General features: G+C 41.6%; 3 protein-coding genes across 3 annotated transcripts; all 3 read right to left on the bottom strand.

The window, feature by feature from the left end:
• Positions 1–804: 804 nt before the first annotated feature.
• Positions 805–8,626, bottom strand: PCDHB15 (protocadherin beta 15). The gene has a single exon (XM_055555897.1). The coding sequence runs from the start codon at positions 6,900–6,902 to the stop codon at positions 4,512–4,514; it is 2,391 nt and encodes a 796-aa protein (XP_055411872.1). The 5' UTR covers positions 6,903–8,626; the 3' UTR covers positions 805–4,511.
• A 709-nt stretch (positions 8,627–9,335) lies between these two features.
• LOC129633944 (protocadherin beta-18-like) lies at positions 9,336–12,406 on the bottom strand. Its single transcript, XM_055555900.1, has one exon. It carries the CDS (start codon positions 12,196–12,198, stop codon positions 9,808–9,810), a length of 2,391 nt encoding a protein of 796 aa, XP_055411875.1. The 5' UTR covers positions 12,199–12,406; the 3' UTR covers positions 9,336–9,807.
• Positions 12,407–18,603: 6,197 nt separating this feature from the next.
• On the bottom strand, positions 18,604–23,248 carry LOC129633926 (protocadherin beta-14-like). Its single transcript, XM_055555894.1, has one exon. The coding sequence runs from the start codon at positions 22,039–22,041 to the stop codon at positions 19,642–19,644; it is 2,400 nt and encodes a 799-aa protein (XP_055411869.1). The 5' UTR covers positions 22,042–23,248; the 3' UTR covers positions 18,604–19,641.
• Between the last annotated feature and the right edge of the window lie 3,913 nt (positions 23,249–27,161).

Raw genomic sequence — 27,161 nt, 5'->3', positions numbered from 1 at the left:
GCTGATAAACTGGAAGTAACACTCTTTTCAAGGTATTCCAGATCAGTCAAAAAAGATGTAAGCAGGAAGCCTTTGGAGATGCCTTTAAATTCTACACTTTACCAATAAAGTACTTGTAAAGTAAGATGGGAAAAGAGTAGTGGCTGCTGACACCTTGAAGCCTGAAAACACACATCTCTGTATATTGAAAAGGTTGTCAGGAATTTCTGATCCTTTCATCAAGCATATTCTACCAGGACATATAGATCGCTGATATGCTTATGAAGATTTTCAAGACTCATATGTAGTCAATTTATTTTACTAAATAAAATTTTTGGCTGTGCCACTTCCATGCCTGAGAGGGAAACAAATGGTTTGTTTCATAAACAAACCTTAAACAAATCTGGTTTGCTTCATAAATAAACTTCTAGTCATCTTGTGAAGACACCACTGATGCAGATTTAAAAGTATAGCTGGCATTTATCAGGTCACTTTCTCATTCTGTTTTCCAAAACTCAATTTTTAGGCTTGCTACCAGCCAGGAAAATTCCTTTGGAAGTTCAATTATTTGTGTATGTTTTTATTAGATTGAGAGATGACTGAATAAAGATACAAAGTCAGCCATGGAAACTCAAGAGTACTGTCCCTTGATAACACCTAAGGGAAGATAAAAGTATTTTTTTTGACAAGCATGTCATATATCTTAAACAGACAACCTAGGACCTAATCAGACAACTGTGTGAGTCAACCTTACTCATGAGAAGGAGAGAAGAGGTATGTCAGTGTGGAATGCATTTGTCTATAATCAACAGAAAACCTGACTACAATTGTTTAATCACATAAGAGTTTATTTATCAAGTGTAACATAAAGCCTGGAGGAGGTAGCATAGAGATGTTGTGGTAACTTGACAATGCTGTAAGAAATTCAGGGGCTTTCCATCTTACCATACTTGGTATATATAACCTCTGTTCTATGGTATTCATCTCATGGTTGCAAGTTGGCTGCTTCAACTCAAAGTTTACTCCTCAATACCAATGCCAATGAAGAAAAAGGAAAACGGGCAAAATCCTAAGGACTATGCCACAGCAGATTATCCCTTTCAAAAATATTTCCCTTAAGCCCAATTCCCAATTACACTTTTATATCATTAGCAATAATGGAGTGATATGACATTCCTATCTGCAAGAGATTATGGGAATATGAATATTCTGGCCTGAAGTAGGGGAAGGCAAAGAAAAATAGGCTTGGAAATAGCTCTCGATAGCCATTTGTATTCATGTTCTATAGCTACTATTAACAAAGTATGACACAAATTTATTATTTTACTGTTCTGGAAGTCTGAAGTTAAACTGGGCTAAAGTTAAGGTAGAATTATATTCCTTTCTGGAAGCAAGGGAGAATACATTTTCTTGTCTTTCTAGCTTCTAGAGGCTATCTGCATTCTCTCACTGGTGGCTCCTTTCTATCTTCAAATTCAGTAATAGCTGGTTCAGAGTTTTTCACATAATATCACTCTGATACTTTTCTGCTTCCCACTTGCACTTATTAAAGGTTCTTGTGGTTCTAAGCCCACTTGGATAATTTAGAGTAATCTTATTATAAGGTCAGCTGATTATCAACCTTAATTCCATCTGCAATTTAAATTCCCCTTTACCACATAACAAGATATCCAGAGATTAGGACATAGATACTTTGTGAGGCCATTATTCTCCCTATCATAGTCCACTCTCTGGTCCCCAAAGATTTATAGACATCCCATATAAGAAATATATGTAGGGTTCTCAAAGACCTCATCTCATTATAGTATTGTCTCAGTGTGTATGCCCAATACAAATAGTGTACACCTGTGACATCCTTGGCTTTCTTTCCTAATTTTAGCATCTTTTACAATCTGAATAGGCTGAGAATTTCTCAGATCATCAAATTCTGGTTCCTTTTTGCTTAACAGTCCTTCCCTCAATCTATTTTATCCTTCTCACATTTTACTATAAGCAGCAAGAAGAAACGAGGCTGCACTTTCAACCTATGCCTGGAAATCTCAGCTAAATATCCAAGTTCATTGCTTACAAGTCTTTTTTCTCTCACATTTCCACTGCAGGATACAATGCACCTGTTTTCAGCCCCTATGTAGCAAGGATTCCCTTTCCTCCAGTTTCCAAAAACATTTTCCTCATTTCTTTCTGAGTCCTCATCATTAGTGACTTTAACATCCATATTACTACCAAGTCTCCTAAGGTTTTGATTTAGGTATTCTACATGGCAGTATATGTTTTCTCAACCATACTTCCTCAACTTACTTCCTTTCTCAACTTACTTCCTTCTGAATCTTTGCTAGCAGAGTTATTAACATTTGTATTTCAACTAACAGTCTGTCCAAAGCAATCTAAGACTTTTCCATCATGCTCTTCACAATTCTTCCAGCCTATGCTTGTTACTCAATTCCAAGCCAGTTTCCATGTTTTTAGTTATTTGTTACAGCAGCACTCTACTTCCAGGAACCAAAATCTGTATCAGTCAGGATTCAGTCAGAGAAACAAGCAGCAGGAGATACATGTTAAGAGATTTATTGTAAGGAAGTGACTTATTTGATTGGGTGAGCTGGCTAAGCAATATGCAAAATCTGTAGAGGAGGCAATTAGAAAGGAAAGGCTGGAAATCTGGGGCATCAACTGAAGCTGCTGCCCACAGTTGGAATTTCTTCATCTCAAGGAAGACTCAAAGCTGCTTTTAAGGCCTTTCAACTGATTAAATCAGGCCCATCCAAATCGTCTAGGATATTCTCCGTATTTTAAGAATGATTACCAACCTTAATACCTCTGAACCTTAATTTCCTATTGCAATACAACACAGCACATTTACGGGTTCCAGGGATTAGGATGTGGATGTCTTTAGGGGGCCATTACTCTGCCAACCACACCAGGTTCCTGGAGATAGAGTCGTCCTGACAACAGAGTTGATTATTTCTTCAAATCATTCAACTCCCTCACCAACATATCTTTACTAAGTTTTATTTGCTTAAGTAATGTTAATTCTACAATGTATTTCCTTTCAAATTACCTATTGACCAGAACAATGTCATCATCCAAAGGCAAACAGATACTGGAATGCTGTGTCAATAGCTCCTCTAGGGGCAGAATTTAGAGCTCACTTGAGAATTTGTTTGTAATAGTAGGGGACAGCGGCAGGCAATGTATTGCTTGGTTATGTCTGCTGCTGCTGCTGCTGTCGCTTCAGTTGCGTCCGACTCTGTGCGACCCCATAGACGGCAGCCCACTAGGCTCCCCCGTCCCTGGGATTCTCCAGGCAAGAATACTGGAGTGGGTTGCCATTTCCTTCTCCAATGCATGAAAGTGAAAAGTCAAAGTGAAGTTGCTCAGTAGTGTCCGACTCTTAGTGACCTCATGGACTGCAGCCTACCAGGCTCCTCTGTCCATGGGATTTTCCAGGCAAGAGTACTGGATTGGGGTGCCATTGCCTTCTCCAATTATCCTCTAGTTAAGAATAATTTTTTTTAAAAAAGAGAACTCATTAGTCATTGTGGGTATCATTAAACTCTTAACAGGATCATGACTTCAGTTAGATATAAGGAAGAACTTAAAAGTCTTCAACATTAAATTAGAACAGAATAGATGAAAAAGATATACCTTCATGAGATAACATGTATTTTAAAGTGAAAGTCCAATGATTACAAGAGTGATTTTGAAATAAATAGGAAGTTATACATGTGGCTATCTACTGATAAAACAAAAATCCAAACAGAGCTTGGAAAAAATTGGACATAAGTAACAGAAGAACCTGGCAGGTATAGTCCATAGGGTCACGACGAGTGGAACATGACTGAAGCGACTTAGTACAGCACACAGCACAGCACACAAATATAAATTAATACCATTCCAAACAGAAGAGGCGTTATAGAAAAGTCATAGTTGTGTAAATAACAAAAACTTAAAACCTTCCAGTAATAAAAAAATGAAATATGATAAAATGAGTCAGACGTTTTTACATAGTGTTATATACAGTGAGAAAAGAACTTTTTAAAGTTAGAATTACTTTTATTCTGAGAGGCTTTCATATTATCATTTAGAAATAAATACTAAAAATTTAACCAGTAGTATGAACTTCCCTGATATAAAATTTTACTAACAATAATTGGAAAACTAATTATAGGGCAAACAGGCCAACAAAACGAAGATTAGCATTACTATGAAAAACTTTGAAAAGAAGAAAGACAAGTAGAATTATTACTACCAGGTTAAAAAAGGGAAGGGGCTTCCCTGGTGGCTCAGCGGTTAAAGCGTCTGCCTGGAATGCGGGAGACCCGGTTCGATCCCTGGGTCGGGAAGATCCCTTGGAGAAGGAAATGGCAACCCACACCAGTACTCTTGCCTGGAGAATCCTATGGACGGAGGAGCCTGGTAGGTTACAGTCCATGGGATCTCAAAGAGACGGACACGACTGAGCGACTTCACTTTCACTTTTAAAAAAGGGAAAGGTGTACGAGATAAAACTAATGTACGCAGTTGGAGAAGTTTCAGATGCCTAAACGATTCTGGAAGGTTGGACTTCCTTCTGATTTCCTTTCAAAGTTTGATTCTAGAATACTGGGTAAGACAGGCTTCAAGAATTTGAACTCATTTGTCCCAGTACCTCCAGTCAGACACACCTCGTACTGGTAGCTCTGGGACAGGGTCCCCGTGCCGCTGACGTCCACCAGGTGGCCCGGGAAGTGGCCCTCGGCCACCGGGCAGCGGCCCGCCGAGGCCGCCCCGCCCCTCCTGCACAGCCGCACCGCCACGAACACCAGCACCGAGAAGAGGAAGAGCGACGACACCGACGCCAAGGCCACCACCAGGTAGACGGTGAGCGGGTCGGCCGGCGCCGCGGCCGCCGCTTCCGCTTCCGGGGCCGGCAGGTAGGGCTGCGAGAAGCCGTCCACCAGCAGCACGTGCAGCGTGACGCTGGCCGACAGCGGCGGCTCGCCGTTGTCCTTGACCAGCACCACCAGCCGCTGCTTGGGCGCGTCGCGCTCGCTCAGCAGCCGCGCCGTGCGCACCTCGCCGTTGTGCGCCCACACGCCGAACAGCCCGGGCTCCGTGGCCTTGAGCAGCTGGTACGACAGCCAGGCGTTCTGGCCCGCGTCGCCGTCCACCGCCACCACCTTGGTCACCAGGTAGCCCGGCTCGGCCGCCCTGGGCACCAGCTCGGTGCAGGGCGTCGAGGCGTTCTGCAGCGGGTAGAGCACGAAGGGCGCGTTGTCGTTGGCGTCCGCCACGAGCACGCGCACCAGCGCCTGGCTGCTGAGCGCGGGCGAGCCGTGGTCGGAGGCGCCCACGCGGAACTCGAAGGCTCGCAGGGCCTCGTAGTCCAGGGACGTGAGGGCGAAGAGGTGGCCGTTGTCGGGGTTGATGGACACGAGGGAGGCGAGGGGCACGAGCGGGTCGGGGGGCGGCAGCAGCGAGTAGGTGACCTGGGCATTGGCGCCCGCGTCTGTGTCTGTGGCGCTGACGCTGCTGATGTGCAGGGCGGGGCTGTTGTTCTCGCGGACCCAGAGGGTGTAGGAGGTCTGGGTGAAGGCGGGGGCGTTGTCGTTGACGTCGGACACCAGCACGGTTATGTTGTGCTCCGTTTTCAACCTCGGTGTCCCCAAGTCGGTGACAGTAATGGTGACATTATACTCAGCTTTGCTTTCTCTGTCTAGCGCCCCATTTGTTACCAGCGTGTAGAAATTCTCTTCAGATGGTTTCAGAATAAAGGGGAGATCATCCTGGATGGAGCAAGTCATCTTTCCGTTGTCCCCTGAGTCTCGATCTCGAATCCTAAACAGGGCCACTTCAGTCTCAGGGGAGTTTTCAGGAATGGGGCTGGTAAGTGATGAAATAGTTAGTTCTGGGGCATTATCATTAACATCCACCACCTCAATGGAGACAGAGCATTTTCCAGAAAGTCCCCCGCCATCAAATGCATCTATATCCAGATCATATGAGGATACTGTCTCAAAATCGAGTTTTTTAATTAGGCGAACTTCTCCCGAAAGGCTGTTTAGCTCAAAAGTTGGGCTTATCTCCTGAGAACTATAAAAAAGGGAATATGATACCTCTCCATTTGTCCCAATGTCTAAATCTCTAGCAGAAACTTTGACAACGAGGGCGCCTACGGGGCTGTTCTCCAGGACCTGCACCTGGTAGTGGGCCTGCGCAAACTCAGGGGCGTTGTCATTGATATCCAAGACCAAGATTCTGACCTGGGTGGTACCAGATCGAGGCGGAGAGCCGCCATCCAGCGCTGTGAGGGTTAATCTGAGCAAGGCCTGCTTCTCCCGATCAAGCTCTCGGTCCAGCACCAGCTCTGGGTATTTCCTACCATCCCCCCGATTGCGGGAGGAAACATGGAAATAAGAATTGGGACTGATACTGTAGTTTTGGATGTTGTTGTTGCCCACGTCCAAATCCTGAGCTTTTTTCAGAGGAAACACTGTCCCAGGAGGGCTGTTCTCTGGGATTTTCAAAGTCATTTCTCTTTCAGGAAACTCAGGAGCATGATCGTTTATGTCTCTCACCAGTAGCTCAGCTCGAAATACTCCCAATGGTTTTTTCAGTAACACTTGAAAATGCATTACACATGGATCTGTAGGGCCGCACATCTCCTCCCGGTCCAGTTTCTCATTTAATGTCAACTTCCCAGTCTGCAGATCGAGCTGCAACCGGGGTTCGTTATCCTCGGAGACCACCCGGGCTTCCCGCGCAGCTAGCTCCCCCACTCCGAGCCCCAAGTCCTTGACAAGGTTGGCCACAAACGAGCCGCTCTCTGTTTCCTCCATCACGGAATAGCGACGGGATTCCCAGCCTGCCAAAGTCACTCCCAGCAAAAGAAAGAGAATCAGGACTTGCCTTTGTTGATGAAAACGCTCCCCTCCAGCCTCCATCTTTACTTCCACAAATGCCTTTCCAGGATCAAGGCCAGCTCTATTTTAGGGAGCGATGTGACTGAGAATGTGATGGTTCTCCCAGTTGGTAACCTGTCCGGAAATGTCTGTGAGTAGCATTTTCTGGAGACTTGTGAGCTTTGCTTACATTACAGTCTTTTCGCTTCCGCTGGAGAGCTGATGTAAAATTGGTAGCATTTCCTGGGCATATTTTTTCGACGCCTTAGCCTGGAGCGCCACCATGCGTTGTCTTCGAAAATAATTGCTACAATTGTATTCTCTCTATAAAATAATCTAAAAGGCTATTAGAAGCTTGAAAATGTTTTGGGGAAGAGTATATAATCAGAAAACCAGGCAATCATAATTATTCATACATCATTCAAGTAAATATGATTGATATATATGTACTAGGTTCTGAAATACATCAATAAACAATCCAGACATTGTCCCTACCTTCTAGAATCTGCTGTCTAGGTGAGGTGCTTTGAAGAGAACTTAGAAGTGAAAGGACACTTAATGATGATCAGTCATATTCGTCTTGTAAAAATAACAATAAAAGCCCATGTGATTTATTAAAAGTCTCTCCACGAAACAGAAGAAATTCCTCTATACATGCTTTAAAATTCTGTGTACCCTATGTGCCAGAATTGTGGTTTCCATTGTTTGAATCACATAAAGGAAAAAGCTACCATTTAAGTCCAGTTTATAATACCTATTATACATAAGGTCAGAGCATTAGGATTTTATGAAACTTTACAAAGTATGCGAAAATGCATATGAGGGCACTTCCCATCTCTCTTACCCTTCTCTTTTTCCCTAGCATTGGTCATTGTCTTATAAAGCAGGTATGTACATAGTTTCTTTTTTGTGACATCATTGAGTTTGAGAACTTTGTTTTGTTCACCTTTACACTCACTAACATTGAGAATAGTTACTGGCAGAGCATTCCTGTAGATGCTCAACGAGTATTTGTTGACTAGATCAATGAATAAGTCACAATTAATTTTAAAATTCTGGTGGATGGATTTTCCTCCTAATATAGAAGCCGCCAGCTTTGCTGACATCCTTCTTCATTATAGGAGCTGTATAAACAAGGCAGCATGTTCTCAAATGGCTTTTTTTCTATGCTCATATGAATAGTAATTTGAAATAATTCAGAATGGCATAAAATGTTTTTTCATTAAATAGCAAAATGCCTTGGTTCCTATAAGTAAAGGAATATATTATAATAAAGAAAGAACATAATAGCAAAGCTCTAGTGAATCTACAAATAAGTTGTACATCTTTTAAGAACATATTTTACATTGTCAGTGTTTTTGAATATAATTAATGTCATAATGGGCTTCTTCCCAGGTGGCACTAGTGGTAAAGAGCCTGCTTGCCAATGCAGGAGACAGAAGAGATGCAGGTTCGATCCCTGGATTGGGAAGATCCCTTGGAGAAGGGCATGGCAACCCACTCTAGTATTCTTGCCTGGAAAATCCCATAGACAGAGGAACCTGGTGGGCTACAGTCCATAGGGTTGCAGAAAATTCTACTGTGGGACCTATTATTCTACTAGGTAAGAAAGAATTTTTCTAGGAATTTCTAACTTCTGTTAAACACTCCAAATACCATTCAGTTTGGAAATATCCACCAATTCTTTATAGACCCTCAAAGACTACTAATATTCTACAATCTTTGATCCTAAATAGTACATTAATATGAAAACCATTATTTTTTAACATCTCAAACCAATAGTAAGGTCCAAACCATGCAAGACTACCTAAAAGTGCTTTTGACAAGGGGAAAAAACAATTTGCCTATCTTATTTAGAGGGAAATTTATTAAAATATAGCATATTTGTTTCCAAAAACTCAATAGAGAAATCTTACTTGAAAGAGATCAGAAAATCCACAACAAGGTTACTCTTTAGGCATCTCCTTTAATGGCAACCCACTCCAGTATTCTTGCCTGGAAAATCCCATGGATGGAGGAACCTGGTAGGCTACAGTCCATGGGGTCACAAAGAGTCGGACACGACTGGGTGACTTCACTTTCACTTTTCACTTATCTAAGTAGATTGAATTTCGGTGCTGTTTTCAAGTATTTAGCCATCATGATATAGTTTTCTTGTTAAGTAATGGGCTATTTTATACTAGTTTATAAAGCCATTTTTTAAAGCAGAGAAAATGAGATTGGTCAAGCTTGTATCAGTAATGTCTACCACTTTGTCTGATTATCTGAAATCACAGAGGGAGATAAGTCATATAAAATAAACATGGTTGCAACAATATACTATTACTGAAGAGAGAAGTTTTCTGAAAAAGGTAGGGTGGGATAGATAGACACTACAAAAGGACCTATTATTTAAATATTTTGAAATAATATTTCAGTAACATTCATATATACAGAAGGTTGATGTAAAGAGAGCAAAAGTCTAAGTATAGGAGAAATTGTAGTCTTTTCCATTTAATACAATTGTGAAACAAAAACATGCATTTTGCAGACATTTCTCCATTAAAAAATTTAAGACAGGTAGGCATAATATGATTCAATAGAAGATATAATAATTCATTATATTTTATGATGCTCATCTCCCAAGAAACCACAGTATCAAAAAATTAGGAAGCGGTTTCTGAACAACAATCAAACAGAATGCGTCTTGGGTCATCTTCAAATCAATAGTGTTTGATGACAAAAAGTTGAAAAATTGAACAAATGTTTGTGACTTTGCAGTAATGAAGTTGAATGATCTTTCCATCAAAATAGAATAAAGAGCATATATATGACTATATACTCAAGAAAAATTGCTAACCTTAACTAGGAAAATGAAATCAGCAAAAAAAAATTCTATATGAATCTAAAAGCAAATGGAAACAGTGTATTTTGAAAAAATTTCCTACTCCAATAAACTAATAAATTCCTAATTGAATCCAAAACCATTTAGAAAGTCTGAGTTTTCTTCTACATTAATCATGGACCCCCGATGATTGGAGGCAACAGACTTTAGAACCTTGAACTCTCTGGTCCCAGTTCCTCCAGTCAGACACACTTCGTACTGGTAGCTCTGGGACAGGGTCCCCGTGCCGCTGACGTCCACCAGCTGGCCAGGGAAGTGGCCCTCGACCACCGGGCAGCGACCCGCCGAGGCCGCCCCGCCCCTCCTGCACAGCCGCACCGCCACGAACACCAGCACCGAGAAGAGGAAGAGCGACGACACCGACGCCAAGGCCACCACCAGGTAGACGGTGAGCGGGTCGGCCGGCGCCGCGGCCGCCGCTTCCGCTTCCGGGGCCGGCAGGTAGGGCTGCGAGAAGCCGTCCACCAGCAGCACGTGCAGCGTGACGCTGGCCGACAGCGGCGGCTCGCCGTTGTCCTTGACCAGCACCACCAGCCGCTGCTTGGGCGCGTCGCGCTCGCTCAGCAGCCGCGCCGTGCGCACCTCGCCGTTGTGCGCCCACACGCCGAACAGCCCAGGCTCCGTGGCCTTGAGCAGCTGGTACGACAGCCAGGCGTTCTGGCCCGCGTCGCCGTCCACCGCCACCACCTTGGTCACCAGGTAGCCCGGCTCGGCCGCCCTGGGCACCAGCTCGGTGCAGGGCGCCGAGGCGTTCTGCAGCGGGTAGAGCACGAAGGGCGCGTTGTCGTTGGCGTCCGCCACGAGCACGCGCACCAGCGCCTGGCTGCTGAGCGCGGGCGAGCCGTGGTCGGAGGCGCCCACGCGGAACTCGAAGGCTCGCAGGGCCTCGTAGTCCAGGGACGTGAGGGCGAAGAGGTGGCCGTTGTCGGGGTTGATGGACACGAGGGAGGCGAGGGGCACGAGCGGGTCGGGCGGCGGCAGCAGCGAGTAGGTGACCTGGGCATTGGCGCCCGCGTCTGTGTCTGTGGCGCTGACGCTGCCGATGTGCAGGGCGGGGCTGTTGTTCTCGCGGACCCAGAGGGTGTAGGAGGTCTGGGTGAAGGCGGGGGCGTTGTCGTTGACGTCGGACACCAGCACGGTTATGTTGTGCTCGGTTTTCAGTCTGGGAGTTCCCATGTCAGTGACCGTGATGGTTATGATGTACTCTGCTTTACTCTCTCTGTCCAGTGGGCTCTCTGTTTCCAAGGTGTAGAAATTCTTGAAATTAGGCTTCAAGAGAAATGGAAGGTTGTTCTGAATTGAGCAAACCATCCTCCCGTTGTCTCCAGAGTCTTGGTCTCTGAGGCTAAAAACAGCGACCACCATTTCAGGCGATGAATTTTCTGGTATGGGACTGGTAAGAGATGTTACGACTACTTCTGGCGGGTTGTCATTTACATCTACAACACTAACTAAAATTACTGATTTTCCTGAAAGGCCCCCACCGTCAATGGCCTGAATATTTATTGTGTAAGACTGAACTAATTCGAAATCCAGAAACGCTTTTAAACGGACTTCACCAAAAATTGGATGGATTTCAAATGTCTTCCGTATGTCTCTGGAAACGTGGGAAAATGAGTAAGATAGTTCTCCATTTATTCCTGCATCTAAATCTGTAGCAGACACCCTGACGAACAAGAAGTCCAGAGGGCTGTTTTCTGGTATCGGAACCTCATAGACGGACCTCTCAAACTGTGGGGCATTGTCATTGATATCTAAGACCAACACACGCACCAGTGCAGTTCCAGACCTCGCCGGAGACCCTCCATCCAGGGCTGTAAGCGTTAATCTAAGCTCAGGCTCCTTTTCTCGATCCAGAGGTTGGTCCAGTAACAGCTCTGGGTATTTTCTACCGTCCTCGCTGTCTTGCAGTTTAAGGTGGAAATGAAGATTGGGATTTAACGTGTAGTTTTGGACACCATTCTTTCCTACATCTAAGTCCTGAGCGCTATCCATTTGGAACGAGGTTCCTGGAGCAGTGCTTTCTGAGATTTTCAGAAGTATATGTTTGTTTGTGAACGTGGGAGTGTGATCATTTATGTCTTCAACCCAAAGCTCAGCCCGAAAAAATTGCAAAGGATTTTCAAGTAATACCTGAAAATGCAATATACATGGCTCGGTAAGATCGCAAAGTGCCTCCCGGTCCGGTTGCTCATTTAAGAGCAAGTTGCCAGTCTGCAGATCCAACCGCAAGTGTGGTTTATAATCGTCAAAGATGACTCTCGCCCCTCGTGCAGCCAGGTCTTCCACACCCAAACCTATGTCTTTCACCATATTGCCTATAAAGGAGCCGATCTCCGTTTCCTCTGCTACAGAATACCGCCAGGTCTCTGAACACACCAAAGACCCTCCCAGGAAAACAAAGAAAAGCAGCACTTGCCTTATCTGCTGAGGGTTTCCTTTTCCTAGCTCCATGGCTCCCTAGTCCAGTGCCTTTCTGCGGAAATATTTCAATGCAATCTCAAACAGCTTCTCTCATCTATCAGCATGAACCTTTGGGAGCCTGAAGACTTGCAGTTTTGTGGCAAAGGAGTTTCTGGCTCCCTAGCTTTCTCTTGAAAGTCTCTTTTAATCACTGGTTCTCCGGCACTCCCAGTTCCAAAGGTTCACGGAAACCAGAGCGTCTGATGGTACAAATATTTCCCAATGTTATCCTGCAGCGCCACCACGCGACTCTGCAGATTCTCAGATTTTAAATATAGTTAAGTTTGAGACAAAATATTAGTTTATCCTGTTTGTTGATGATGCAAAAGGTATTTTCTCCTGCATTCCTATATTTTTTCTATATTTCTTTCCTGAGTTTTTTCTTTGTGGTATGTGATGATGTTACTTTTACGTCTTTAACACAATAGACTACAATTTCTAGAGCTGTGGTGGATATAAAAAGCGTATTTAAGATATCATCCCAAGCTCAGATAAATTATGCTCCCTCTGAAGACAATATATAAAACAACTAAAAATAGTTAAGAGGACTCTTTTATGTAATTGACTTAGTGAACAAGAGTTTCCAAGGAAAATTGGAAATGGAACCAGAGAACTTAGTCTTCTCTAGGTATCGGCAAATACACTTCAAAAAAATGATAAGGATAAAGGCATGCACTGGAAACTGAACCTGGTATATGAAAACAGTTGTTCAGGGGAGGCTGGACAATACTGGCTGGGTAAATGGTAGTTTATTTAGGAATACTCCATAAGTGACCTACCTGGCAGCAGTAGAAAGTAAATGCTCATCAGTATTGAATAACGTAAGATATGTCCAGTTTCTGTCAACATTTTAAAAAAGTTGAACGAACTGGAGCCCAGTTTAGTTGTGGAACTGAATTCTGTTTTGTACACCCAAGCCTTTCAGAGACATAATTCTACATATTTTATTCCTCCATTCATTAATTTGTTTGGCAAATATTTATTGAGCATATACTTTGTGCTAGGCATGGTGATTAGTGTTGGGGTAGAATGGGAAACAGACATAGTTTCTGTCCTGAAAGATGGAGGCAGAAAAGTGATCACACATTTAAAATAGAGTATAATGAATACCATGATAAGCAAAAAGTTCATGCTTGTATAAGAGCATAGATGAGGGTCACCTAACCAAAATTTGGAATACAGGAAAGACTTTTCTGGAAAAAGTAAATTCTGGTTTGATACATGAAAAATGAGTATGAGTAATCCAAATAAAAATTGGACATGGGCTAAAATTTCCAAAAAAACTAAAAACATGGCCATACAGATCCAAAATGAAAGAAGTGTTTTGGAAGAACTGAAATAGGATCAGTATGGCTGAGCCACAGAGCAAGAAGAGAGAAATGGTGAGATTGGAAAGATCAACAAATAATTTTGTAACACATGCCAAGGTATTTGGACTCTACATAAATAGAAATGTGAGATTATTGAAAGGTTGTAAATAGAAAAGTGACATGACCCAGTTTTATTTTTTAAAAGATCATCTTGTTTCAGAGTTGATGATAAATCACAGAGGAATAAGACTAAAGGCAAGGGACAGATTAGTAGTTGTTGCATTAATACAGTTAGGTGATATTGCTCTCATCTACAAATGCAGTTATAGAGTTGTATTAGGATAATAAAGATAAAATATACAGTATGTGGTGATTAAACAGAGTAGAATAAGAATGAGTAAAAGTAAATGTACTTTTTTGTTCAGGCTTAGGGAACTGGGTGAGTGTTAGTTCTGTTAACTGATAGAGTGAACACAGGAAGACCAGAAGGCATACGTATAGATCTAGAGAAAACATTTAGTTTTGATGAAGGGAAAATTTTGATGTAAAACATGTTGAGTTTGAGGTGTCCATAGAGCATCCATATAAATTATTATATAAATGATCTTACATTATATAAAGTGAGGAAGGAGGTTTGGGCTGCAGAGAAAATTTGGGACTTATTGATCTGAATGGTGACTGAAGCCCTTAGAGCAATAATGTAAGTTGTAAATTAAGAGATGTTTGAATTTGTGATTTTAGAGATGCAGCTCAAAAAGACTACTCTCTTTAGAAGTGGTCATAGTCATATAGATCTACTAGACTAGGGAAGAATTGGATGTCACTTGAGATGAAGATAGAGAGTAATTCAAACTCCTGGACTTAGGACTGTAGTAAGGGAGGGACAGAGGAAAACTATAAGAAAGTGTATTTGAAAACTAGCTTTACCCCACTTCTCTCCCATGATCTTGATTAATTTAAAATCAACTGACATCCAGTTAACTTGATTCCCTCATTTGATGACAAGCAAAGACTATTTAGGCTGGAAGGTTTGCTAATTTCTTTTAGCACTTTGAAGGTAGTTTACTTTTTAAAAATTTCCATTGCTACTGTTGAGAAATTGTCAACATGGAACATAGCTTTCAGTCTATCATGTGTTTAAAGATGAAAAGTCTTTTTCCTATTACTTTTCTTTTAAAAAAATTCTGCTTTTTTCAAATTTCACTATGATGTTTCCAGGTATGGTTATCTTTTGTTATCCTGTTAGGCTTATTTGGGTCTCTTGAATCTGTGCACTTATGTTTTCATTATTTCTGAAGAATTCCCAGCCATTATTTTTTTTTTAGATTGATTTATTGGCTGCACCAGGGTCTTCATTGCTGCATGCAGGCTTTCTCTAATTGCGGCAAGCAGGGGCTACTCTCTAGTTGTGGTGCTTGGACTTCCCATTTTGGTGGCTTCTCCTGTTGAGGAGCACCAGCTCTAGGGCGCAGAGGCTTCAGTAGTTCCCTCTAGCAGCATGTGGGATCCTAGTTCTTAGATCAGGGATACAACCTATGTCTCCTGCTTTGCAAGGTGGATTCTTAACCACTGGACCACCAGGGAAGTCCCCCAGTCATTAGTTTTTCAAATATTGCCTCTGATCCAGTCTTTCTCATCTCTCCTGGAATTCTGGATAAGTATGTTAAACTTGTTTACTCTGTTATCCTTTTCTAACCATCTCCCCCATATTTTCTATCTTATTAACCCTACGAGCTGCTTGTGGGATAAGTTATTTTCTGCCCTATCTTTCGCTCCACGCATTATTTTTTGCATTTAGTTTTCTATTAAACCTTTTATGCAGTTTAAAATTGTATCACATTTTTCAATTATAGGAGTTCTATTTGATTCTTTCCTAATCTTTCACATTTTATTGTTTCTTGTTCCCTATTCATTTTATATATTTTATTTCAATTGAAGTTGTTAGCTTATTATAGAGTGTGTCTGATAAACTGAAACATCTGAAGTGTTTGCAGATTTGAAAAGTGAAACTGTTAGGCGCTCAGCTCTTTGCGGCCCCATGCACCATAGCCCACCAGACTTCCTCTGTCTTTGGAATTCTCCAGGCAAGAATACTGGAGTAGGTAGCCATTTTCTCCTTTAGGGGATCTTCCCCACCCGAGGATTCCCTGGTCTCCTGCATTGCAGGCAGATTCTTTACTGTCTGAGCCACCAGGGAAGCCCATTTGCAAGTTTATTTTTTTGTTCCATGTTTTGCTGGGTTTCACTCATGGTGTCATATTTCCTTGTGCATCCAGTTTTCTTTATATTCAAGTTAATATAAAAATTATTTATATAAATAATTCTAGGCATAAGATGAATAAACCTTCTTTCATAGAAGGTCTCCATTTGGTTCTATCAAGATCTGGGACGACTACTTGTCAACTACCACCTTAAATTAAGTGCAACGTTAAAAATAAAGTTCAAGGCTAAAATTGTACACAAGGGCTCATCAATTTCCAGTTTATTATCATAAAGGCGGTAGTTCTTAGGAATCTGAATTTATTGAAGTGAAGGTCTTCTATCAGCTTCTCAGTATGTTAGGCTTTGATTTTCTCCCCCATATACACCCATCAAAATAGAGGTTCACATTTCCCAGAATTCCAAATCCCAGGGAAAAAAATTGATTGGGTATTGCTTTATCTTTCTGAATTACCTTTTAACATTAACTGTGACCTGACAATGTATTAGTGTTTTATTAAGCTATTTTTTCCAGTAGGAGTGTTGGTGTACATAATCTATAACACCCTTACTAAAAATATAAAATCTCAAGGATTATTGTTATGTCTCAAAATGAGAAGCAAATACTTTGTTCTCATGGAGTGTGGAGAATTGATCTTATTGAGAGGATAGAGAAATAGTACATATATTTTAACCAACTTGATCTGATCAATACTAAATCAACTATGATGCTGCAGTCAATTTAAGCAATGTCTTTGAATAAATAGGTTTTTTTTTTGTCATTGATATTGGTATAGCTCACACTTCCATCTGCACCCCATATGTAAAATACACATCTTCTTTCCTACATCTGTTCCTTCTTCTTTTCTTCCAATATGTTTACATATTTGTATATTTTTACAAGTATAAGATATTATGTATTATATGGATATATTGGTACTGTACTATAAATCTCAGTCTCTTTTTTCCTTTTTTCTTCCTTTTAAAGCATTTGGAATTTATCCATGTGATTGTCTGTACACCTAGTTCACTCCTTTTCAACACTGCATAGTAAAGTGAAGGGAAATGTTAGTCTCTCAGTCATGTCCGACTCTTTGCCACTGGCGGACTATAGCTCACCAGGCTCCTCTGTCCATGGAATTCTTCAGGCAAACATACTGGAGTGGGTTGCCATTCCCTTCTCCAGGGGATCTTCTTGACTCAGGAATCCAACCCAGGTTTCCTGCAGATTGTAGGATTGTAGGCAGAGTAAGTTCACTCCTTTTGAATAATGCATAGTGCTCCTTCACAAATATGTTTCACATTTATCAACTGCTTTACTGATGAATATGTAGACTCCTATTATTTGCTTTCCCAAGATAAACATTCTTATGCACATCACTTTGTAAAGCTGTGTTAGAATTTTCTGGCTATATGCCCCAAAGTAGAAACGCTATATCATAAACTGTGTATATTTTTATATTTTTAGTAATACTAAATTTACATACATACTAAATTTGATTAAATACTATTGCAATTCCCTCAAAATGGGGGTATATGCAATTTTCTATGCATATACATCTATGGTTCCATATGATGTTACCCAAATTTCTCATTTATGGGTGTAAAATTATTTTATCATGTATATCATCAACTAATGAGGTTGTGTGTAACTTCGTGTTCTTTTCAGACTTTGCTTTCCCCTCTTTTGAATTACTTTTCTCTTTTGTCCTTTAAAAAACATTCTATTGGCTCCCTTGATATTCTGACTTTTGCTGATCTGCAGGAGTTATCTGAATAATCTAAATTTTAATCCTTCTGAGTTAAAATGTTCCAAGTAGCTTCTCCCTGCATCCCATCTGCTAGTTTATCTGAGCTATCCTCTAGTTTTAAGGTAGTAATGTTTGTCAGTTTTTATCTTTATTGTTTGCACTTTTCAAAATTTATGATTTTTAAATCGAAGGATAATTGCTTTACAATATTGTGTTAGTTTCTACCGTACATCATCATGAGTCAGCCATACTTATACACATTTTCCCTCCTGAACCTCCTTCCACCTCCTGTTTGCACTTCAAAAACCTTGTTTAAGAAAGTGAAACCAACAGTACGGTTGTAAAGAGATTTTTACTTAGATATTTTCTTTATATAGTGAATTTTCCAGCCAATTTTACTGGAAAAGTAATCAGTCTCTCCCCCCAGTAATTTTGACATCTCTTCGGTCATGACTAAATTTTCCTATATAAAAGGATCTGACCTTGAATTTCATTCTATCTGGCAGTGTACAAGCTTGTTTCTGAATTATTCAAGTAGAGTATTTTGTTCTTGTCTATTCTTACTCTTATGCATAAGAAAAGTAAGATTTGCTTCTTATGCCTCTGAGAGTTAAAGAGGGTCCAAACATTTTTTTTTCAGGACTGTATAATGGCACCTGACTCCAGTACTCTCGCCTGGAAAATCCCATGGACAGAGAGCCTGGTAGGCTGCAGTCCATGGGGTTGCTAAGAGTCAGACATGACTGAGCAACTTCACTTTCACTTTTCACTTTCATGCACTGGAAAAGGAAATGGCAACCCACTCCAGTGTTCTTGCCTGGAGAATCCCAGGGACGGGGGAGCCTGATGGACTGCCGTCTATGGGGTCGCACACAGTCGGACACAACTGAAGCGACTTAGCAGCAGCAGTACTGCTTAAACATCTAGTTAATAAATTCTCACAACTAGTAAGTATCTGTTGCAATGCAAAATAAGACCAGCAAAAGCTTCATGAAGCAAAGAAAAGTTTCCTAAGAAAACTGGAATTTGTTTTACCCATTTCACAACGTCAAGCAAAATTGCATTTTACTACATCATCTAGTCTATAATATTTAATTTTATAAGAGAAATCACAGAAATGTATATGCACAGTAGCTTTATTATCCACACTACATTTAAGTTACCAAAATCTCCACTGAACTGTACACTTATAGATTGGAGACATTATGATTTGGAACACCATGAGGCATCTATAAGCCATTAATATAGACCGATCCTTTGTGAACATCTGAGAAAGAGCATAAATATTAAGGATTTTTAATATTTACTTTTAAAAATTAAGAGAAAAGTGAACCGAGTTCATTTCTTTAACAGTTTGAATTTTCATCTTAATTCTTAAGAAGTTTTTATCTTTATTCTCCTAATGGAAGAGTAATTTACTTAAGATAACATAAACAATCGAGCTATGTAATGAACACTATAATACAAATTTAAACTGGCAAATGTGGCATATTGAGAGAAAACAAAGCAATGTAAAATAGCAGAACTCCTCCCCTCAAAACAGCATCAACGACAATGAGAAAAAAGGAAAATTACTTAAGAAATCACTAATTTTCAATGTGGTCAGTTTTGTCATAAATTCATGAAAAACTCGATATAACAATAACCAAAACAAATAAGGTACCCTACTACTGAATATGGACAGGTAGCACTTTTACCCTTTCTGATGAAAAATTTCAAAGGGAAGAGTGCAATAAGATCCAATATACTTTCCACCCAGTCAACAGGACTTTTAATTTTTGAAGTATCGATCTATGCTTTGATGAAATATCTAGAAGTAAATTATATATATAGTGACATTCCCTAATACTTTAGAATTTGCACTTCCAAATAATAATGTCGTCTTGCATAACACCATTATCACAACAAACAATGAGCAATAACTCCATTACTATGACATTTAAACCAAATGACAAAAAAATCAGAAAACTATTTTTCCATGACATTATAGCCACTAATTTTAAAGCCACTAAAGCTTTTTAAAGCAACTGAGAGGAGGGCATGAGAAATGATAATACATGCAACTACCATCCAACATAAAATATATTACAGATTGGCAAAAAGGGGCCTACAAAAAAAAGGGGGGGGGTCTACAGTTTGCCAAGAATAACAAAACATCAGAAGTTTAAATTATTTTACTGAAGGTTGAGTCCAAAGCTATTTCTAAAGTTCTCATTTTCCCCTATATGCCTACCAATGTCTTGGACTGGAAGATTAGGGATAATCGGCTTCAGAAATTTAAATTCATTCGTCTCAGGACCTCCCATCAGACACACCTCGTACTGGTAGCTCTGGGACAGGGTCCCCGTGCCGCTGACGTCCACCAGCTGGCCAGGGAAGTGGCCCTCGACAACCGGGCAGCGACCCGCCGAGGCCACCCCGCCCCTCCTGCACAGCCGCACCGCCACGAACACCAGCACCGAGAAGAGGAAGAGCGACGACACCGACGCCAAGACCACCACCAGGTAGACGGTGAGCGGGTCGGCCGGCGCAGCGGCCGCCGCTTCCGCTTCCGGGGCCGGCAGGTAGGGCTGCGAGAAGCCGTCCACCAGCAGCACGTGCAGCGTGACGCTGGCCGACAGCGGCGGCTCGCCGTTGTCCTTGACCAGCACCACCAGCCGCTGCTTGGGCGCGTCGCGCTCGCTCAGCAGCCGCGCCGTGCGCACCTCGCCGTTGTGCGCCCACACGCCGAACAGCCCGGGCTCCGTGGCCTTGAGCAGCTGGTACGACAGCCAGGCGTTCTGGCCCGCGTCGCCGTCCACCGCCACCACCTTGGCCACCAGGTAGCCCGGCTCGGCCGCCCTGGGCACCAGCTCGGTGCAGGGCGCCGAGGCGTTCTGCAGCGGGTAGAGCACGAAGGGCGCGTTGTCGTTGGCGTCCGCCACGAGCACGCGCACCAGCGCCTGGCTGCTGAGCGCGGGCGAGCCGCGGTCGGTGGCGCCCACGCGGAACTCGAAGGCTCGCAGGGCCTCGTAGTCCAGGGACGTGAGGGCGAAGAGGTGGCCGTTGTCGGGGTTGATGGACACGAGGGAGGCGAGGGCCACGAACGGGTCCGGGGTCGGCAGCAGCGAGTAGGTGACCTGGGCGTTGGTGCCCGCGTCTGTGTCTGTGGCGCTGACGCTGCCGATGTGCAGGGCGGGGCTGTTGTTCTCGCGGACCCAGAGGGTGTAGGAGGTCTGGGTGAAGGCGGGGGCGTTGTCGTTGACGTCGGACACCAGCACGGTTATGTTGTGCTCGGTTTTCAGTCTGGGGGTTCCCATGTCAGTGACCGTGATGGTGATGTTGTACTCTGCTTTTTCCTCTCTGTCCAGTGCTTTATCTGAAACTACGGTGAAAAAGTTCTTGAAGGTCGGTTTCAGGAAAAATGGGAGGTCATCTTGGATAGAGCAAATAATCCTTCCATTTTCTCCAGAATCTTGGTCTCGGACACTAAAAAGAGCCACAAGCGTCTCTGCGGCGTTCTCGGGAATTATCTTTGTAATTGATGAGATGATCACTTCTGGCGGATTGTCATTTGTATCTATTACTTTCACCAAAAGAGTGCATTCTTCGGAAAGACCCCCACCGTCTGTTGCCTGAATATTTATAGTGTAGGATTGTACTACTTCAAAATCCAGTTGTGATCTCAAATGAACTTCCCCAGATATTGGATTGATTTCAAATGTTTTACGAATATCTTCTGATGCATGAAAAAACGTATAAAGTATTTTCCCATAATTTCCTGCATCCAGATCCTTAGCAGAGACGGTGATAATCCAAGAGCCAACCGGTGCGTTTTCCAGGACCTGCACCTCATAGAGCCTCTGAAGAAATTCCGGGGCATTGTCGTTGATGTCTAAGACCTTGATGAGGACCAAAGTTGTCCCAGACCTGGGGGGATTTCCACCATCCAGTGCTACAAGTGTTAATCTGAGCTCAGGCTCCTCCTCATGATCTAACGCTCTGTGCAGGACCAGTTCTGGGTATATCTTTCCATCGTCGCTGTCTTGAATTTTAATGTAGAAGTGAGAATTGGGGCTAACTGTATAGTTTTGAAGACTGTTGGTTCCTACATCCAAATCTTGGGCACTCTCCATTAGGAATGTAGTTCCAATAGTGGTACTTTCTGATATTTTAATAACTATTTCATTGTCAAGAAATGTAGGGGAGTGATCATTTATATCTTTGATGTGTAGCTCAGCCTGAAAAAACTGTAAAGGGTTTTCCAATACCATCTGAAAATGCATCACACAGGGCTCAGTGGAGCCACACATCTCTTCCCGGTCCAGTTTATCATTTATCAGCAAATCCCCCGTCAGCAAATCGAGGTGCAAATGCTTTTCATTATCATCACATACTACCCGAGCCTCCCGTGAAGAGAGCTCCTCCACACCAAGCCCCAGATCCCTTGCCAGATTAGCCACCAAAGAACCGATTTCTGTTTCCTCTGCCACAGAATAGGGCACAGACTCGGGACGCGCCTGAGACAATCCCAGTAAAACAAAGAGAATCAGGACTTGCCTTTTCTGCAGAACGAGTGCCCCTCTGATCTCCATGGTTCTTTGAAGAAACCTCTTTTGTGGAAATTTTTTAGTTCATCCCTAATTTTGCAAACTGAGGCTCTGATCTTTTTTTTTTAAGTTGGAAACTTCTGAACGCTATATAAACCTCTAAGTCTGTAGGTGAAGTGCCTTAATACCTCTCTTTTCAGTGGGTTGGATGTTCTCTGTTCTCATGAATAATGGAGCCCTGTGTTGTAGAAGCACTGTTTTTGTCTTATACTGCAGCGCCACCATGTGTCTCTATGATTTTTTTTTTCAGTAAAAAATTTTTTCTCTTTGAACAAGTAACTCATAAACTCATCTGGAGTATTTTAAAGCAATCCCAGACATCATATATTTTTACCTCTAAATACTTCACTAAGTATCTCTAACAGATAAGGACCACAAATTTAGTGATAGAACCTTAATACATTTTATATTCGATCTGTGTTTGCATTTCCCCATTTTCTTTTAAATCAGTATTTAAACAAAATTCATGAAATGCATTGAATTATCACTGTTTTGAATGCTTGACAAGAAGAACTGTTAAAATATCCTGAACTGAAAAAATTATGTTTTATTCAGGCCATTTCTTGAGTTATTGCAAATGTATTCTCCTCTCCAGTCTTGTAAACACTTATAGATTTCAGTCAGTTATGGTTAATATTGTCATTACTTTTTCACTTGTATATTTTTAAAAACTACATATTAAGGACATGACATTGTCTTTATGGGGCTCAAAGGCTAGAAAATTTGGTAATCACAATATGCCAAAGTAATCAAATGGCATATTATTTGGCATAAATAATCAAAATATGCCAAAATGTTTGCATAGGTAAATAGTAATATGTAAATACCTAGAAGGGACATCTTATACCCAGGAGATAGCACTGCATAGTGGTTATGAACATGGATTCTGGAATCACAGTATCTACATTAGAATCCTAGTTCTGCTACTCACTGTCTAGAGTCATGGGCAAATTATGTACCTCTGCTTCCTTACCTATAAAATAGGGGTAATATTAATGTTTACCTTCTAGGATTATTATTGTAGGAATCTAATGGTTTAATATTTACAAAGTGGCTGGTAAGTGCTTGTTCAGTTCAGTTCAGTTGCTCAGTCATGTCCGACTCTTTGCAACCCCATGGACTGCAGCATGCCAGGCTTCCCTGTCCATCACCAACTCCTAGAGCTTGCTCAAACTTATGTCTATCAAATCAGTGATGCCATCCAATCACCTCATCCTCTGTCATCCCCTTCTCCTCCTGCCTTCAATCTTTCCCAGCATCAGAGTCTTTTCCAGTGAATCAGTTCTTCACATCAGGTGGCCAAAGTATTGGAGCTTCAGCTTCAGCATCAATCCTTCCAATGAATATTCAGGATTGATTTCCTTTAGGATTGACTGGTTTGATCTCCTTGCAGTCCAAGGAACTCTCAAGAGTCTTCTCCAACACCACAGTTCAAAAGCATCAATTCTTTGGTGCTTATCTTTATGGTCCATCTCTCACATCCATACATGACTACTGGAAAAACCATAGCTTTGACTAGACGGACTTTTGTTGGCAAAGTAATGTCTCTGCTTTTCAATATGCTATCTAGGTTGGTAATAGCTTTTCTTTCAAGGAGCAAGGATCTTTTAATTTCATGGCTGCATGAAATTATGATAGCATATATATGCTACCACGTGTGAAATACATAGCTAGTGGGAAGGTGTTGTATAGCACAGGAAGCTTGGCTCAGTGCTCTGTAATGACCTAGAGAGGAGGGAGGGGGAGAGGTAGCAGGGATGCTCAAGAGAGAGGGGATATGTGTGTACATATAGCTGATTCATGGAGAAGGCAATGGCACCCCACTCCAGTACTCTTGCTTAGAAAATCCCATGGACGGAGGAGCCTGGTAGGCTGCAGTCCATGGGGTCTCAAAGAGTCGGACACGACTGAGGGACTTCCCTTTCACTTTTCACTTTCATGCATTGGAGAAGGAAATGGCAACCCACTCCAGTATTCTTGCCTGGAGAATCTCAGGGACGGGGGAGCCTAGAGGGCTGCTGTCTATGGGGTTGCACAGAGTCGGACACGACTGAAGCGACTTAGCAGCAGCAGCAGCAGCATAGCTGATTCATGCAAAAGTAACACAACATCGTAAAGCAGTTACACTCCAGTTATATGGCTGCTGACTGATTAGAATGATTGCTACATTTTGGAGTAGCTGTGGAAATTTCTTAAGGCAACAATGAAGTTTGCTGCATCAATGGAGTCTTCATTTCATGAACAGTTTCTCTGTAGCCCATAATGCTGTTTGAGAGCATTTTACCCATAATAGAACTTCTTTCAAAATTGGAGTTCTCTTAAACCCTGCTGCTACTTTATCAACTAAGTTTATGTCATATTCTAAACCCTTTGTTGTCATTTCAGTAACCTTCCCAGCATTTTCACCTGTAGATTCCATCTCAAGAAATCACTTTCTTTGCATATCCATAAGAAGCAACTCCTCATCCATGAGAAAGTTTCATCATGAGATTTCAGCAGTTCAGTCACATCTTCAGGGTCCATTTCTAATTCTAGTTCTTCTGCTATTTCCACCACATCTGAAGTTTATTCCTCCACTCAAGTTTGAACCCCTGAGTCACAAGGGTTGAAATAAACTTCTTCCAAACTCCTGTTAATATTGATATTTTGATTGCTCCCCATGAATCATGTATTTCTGATGGCATCCAGAATGGTGAATCTTTTCCAAAAGGTTTTCAATTTCCTTTGCCCAGATCCATTAGAGAAATCACCATCTGTGGCAGCCAAAGATTTATGAAATGTATTTCTTAAATAGTTAAGACTTGAAAGTCAAAATGACTCCTTGATTCATGGGGTGCAGAACAGATGTTGTGTGCAGGCATGAAAACAACACTACTCTGGTTGTACATCTCCAGCACTAGGTCTCACCAGTGGGTTTAAAATACTCAGTAAAACATGCTGTAAACAGGTGTGCTGTTATCCAGGCTTTGTTGTCCCATTTAAAGAGCACAGGCAGAATAGGTTTTGCATAATTCTTAAGAGTCCTAGGGTCTTTGGAATGGTCAATAAACATTGGTTTCACCTTAAAAGTTACCAGCTGTGTTAGACCATTACAAAAGACTTAGCCTGTCCTTTAAAACTTTGAAGCGAGGCATTACTTCTCTCTAGCTATGAAAATCCTATATGACTTCTCCTTCCAATGTAAGACTATGTCATCGACATTGAAAAGCTGTGATGGTGTAGTTAGCTTCATGAATTATCTTAGCTAGATCTTTTGGATAACTTGCTGCAACTTCTGCATCAGAACTTTCTGCTTCACCTTGCACGTTCATGTCCTAGAGACAGCTTCTTTCCTTAAATCTCACGAACCAACCTCTGCTAGCTTCAAATTCTTCTTCTGTTACTTACTCATTTCTCTCAGCTTTCATAGAATTGAAGAGTTGAAGCCTTATTCTGTATTAAACTTTGGCTTAAAGCAATGTTATATATCTGGTTTGATCTGTGCAGGTCACTAAAACTTTCTCCACATCAGCAATGAGACTATCACTTTCTTATTATTTGTGTATTCTCTGGATTAGCACTTTTAATTTCCTTCAAGAACTTATCCTTAGAGGATTTCCCTGGTGGTACAGTGGCTAAGACTCTGTGCTCGCAATGCAGGGGGCATGGGTTTGATCCTTGGTCAGGGAGGTAGATCCCACATGCCATAACTAAGAGTCTGCATGCCACAACTAAAGATCCCACATGCCACAACTGAGTTCACTTGCTGCAACAAAGATCGAAGATCCCTCATGCTGCAACTAAGACCTGGAGCAGCCAAATAAATTAATTTTTAAAAAGAGAAATAAATAGAGAGAACTTGGCCTTTGCATTCACACCTGGGTCTTTGGTGCAAGAGGCCTTTTAGCCTTTCTTGTCTTTCAGCATGCCTTCTTCACCAAGTTTAATAATTTCTAACTTTTGATTTAAAATGACATATGTGACTCTTGCTTTCATTTGAACACTTAAGGCAAATTGTAGGATTATTAATTGGCCTATTTTCAATATTGTTGTGTCTCAGGGAATAGGGAGGTCCAAGGAGAGGGAGAAAGATGGGGAACAGCCAGTTGGTAGAGCAGTCAGAACATTTATCTGTTAAGTTCACTGTCTTATATGGGTACAGTTCATGGTGCTCCCCCAAATGATTACAACAGTAACATCAAAGGTTACTGATCACAGATCACCATTATATTTTGTTTTATTATAACAAATATAGTAAAAATGAAAAGTCTGAAATAGTGAATTACCAAAATGTTACACAGAGATATAAAGTGAGCAAATGCTGTTGGAAAAATGGTATCGATAGGTATGCTTGTTGCAGGGTTGCCACAAACTTTATATGTGTAAAAATACACAATCTCTGCAAAGTGCAATAAAATGAGGTATGCCTGTGTTTGAAACCATGAGATCTCCATGTAAACCAAGCAAAAATGTGTCAAACAAGAATAGAAGAGGTTTAGCACAGAATTCTGAGAAATATCTTCATTTAGAGATGAGGTAAGGAAGTATTTTTTTAAAAAGACGAGGAAGGCCCAGAGTTCAGAATTATGAAACCAAAAGCATATAGCATTTCAAAACTATGAGGAAGATTGACAGTAGCAAATGCTTCAGAAAACTCAAGAAAAATAAATATTAAAATGGTTCATTGGATTTAAGGAAATGGTCATTGTGGAGGATTCTGTTAGATGTCTGCCAAAATCTGTTCCCTTTTTCTTTATAGTGATAGAACTGTATCCAAGCACATAGTGTCTCCATCTCGCCTGTAGTTAGGTGTGGCTAAGTTCTCACACATTGTGATAGAACTTTCATTTGCCATTCCTGGGTCTGCCACATCTGGATTATCTTTTCCCTCCTAGTCAACTAGAACCCAGATGTAGCAGTAACCCAGCTACAGTCATGTAGATTATGACACTGCAATTACTTGGAACAAATTTTGGTTCCAGAAGGACCATGAAGAGCAAAGCTGCCCTGTCTATGCAATCATTTACCCATTGTGGCTGTTACAGGAAAGAGACACATATTTTACAAGCCATTGCATAATTGTACTACTCTATTTCAGCAGTGTATTCTTAAAAACTTACACAGAA

Source organism: Bubalus kerabau, chromosome 1 (genome assembly GCF_029407905.1).
Source record: "Bubalus kerabau isolate K-KA32 ecotype Philippines breed swamp buffalo chromosome 1, PCC_UOA_SB_1v2, whole genome shotgun sequence".
In the NCBI taxonomy this organism is placed as follows: domain Eukaryota; kingdom Metazoa; phylum Chordata; class Mammalia; order Artiodactyla; family Bovidae; genus Bubalus; species Bubalus kerabau.
This window is presented reverse-complemented; position numbering and strand designations above follow the sequence as displayed.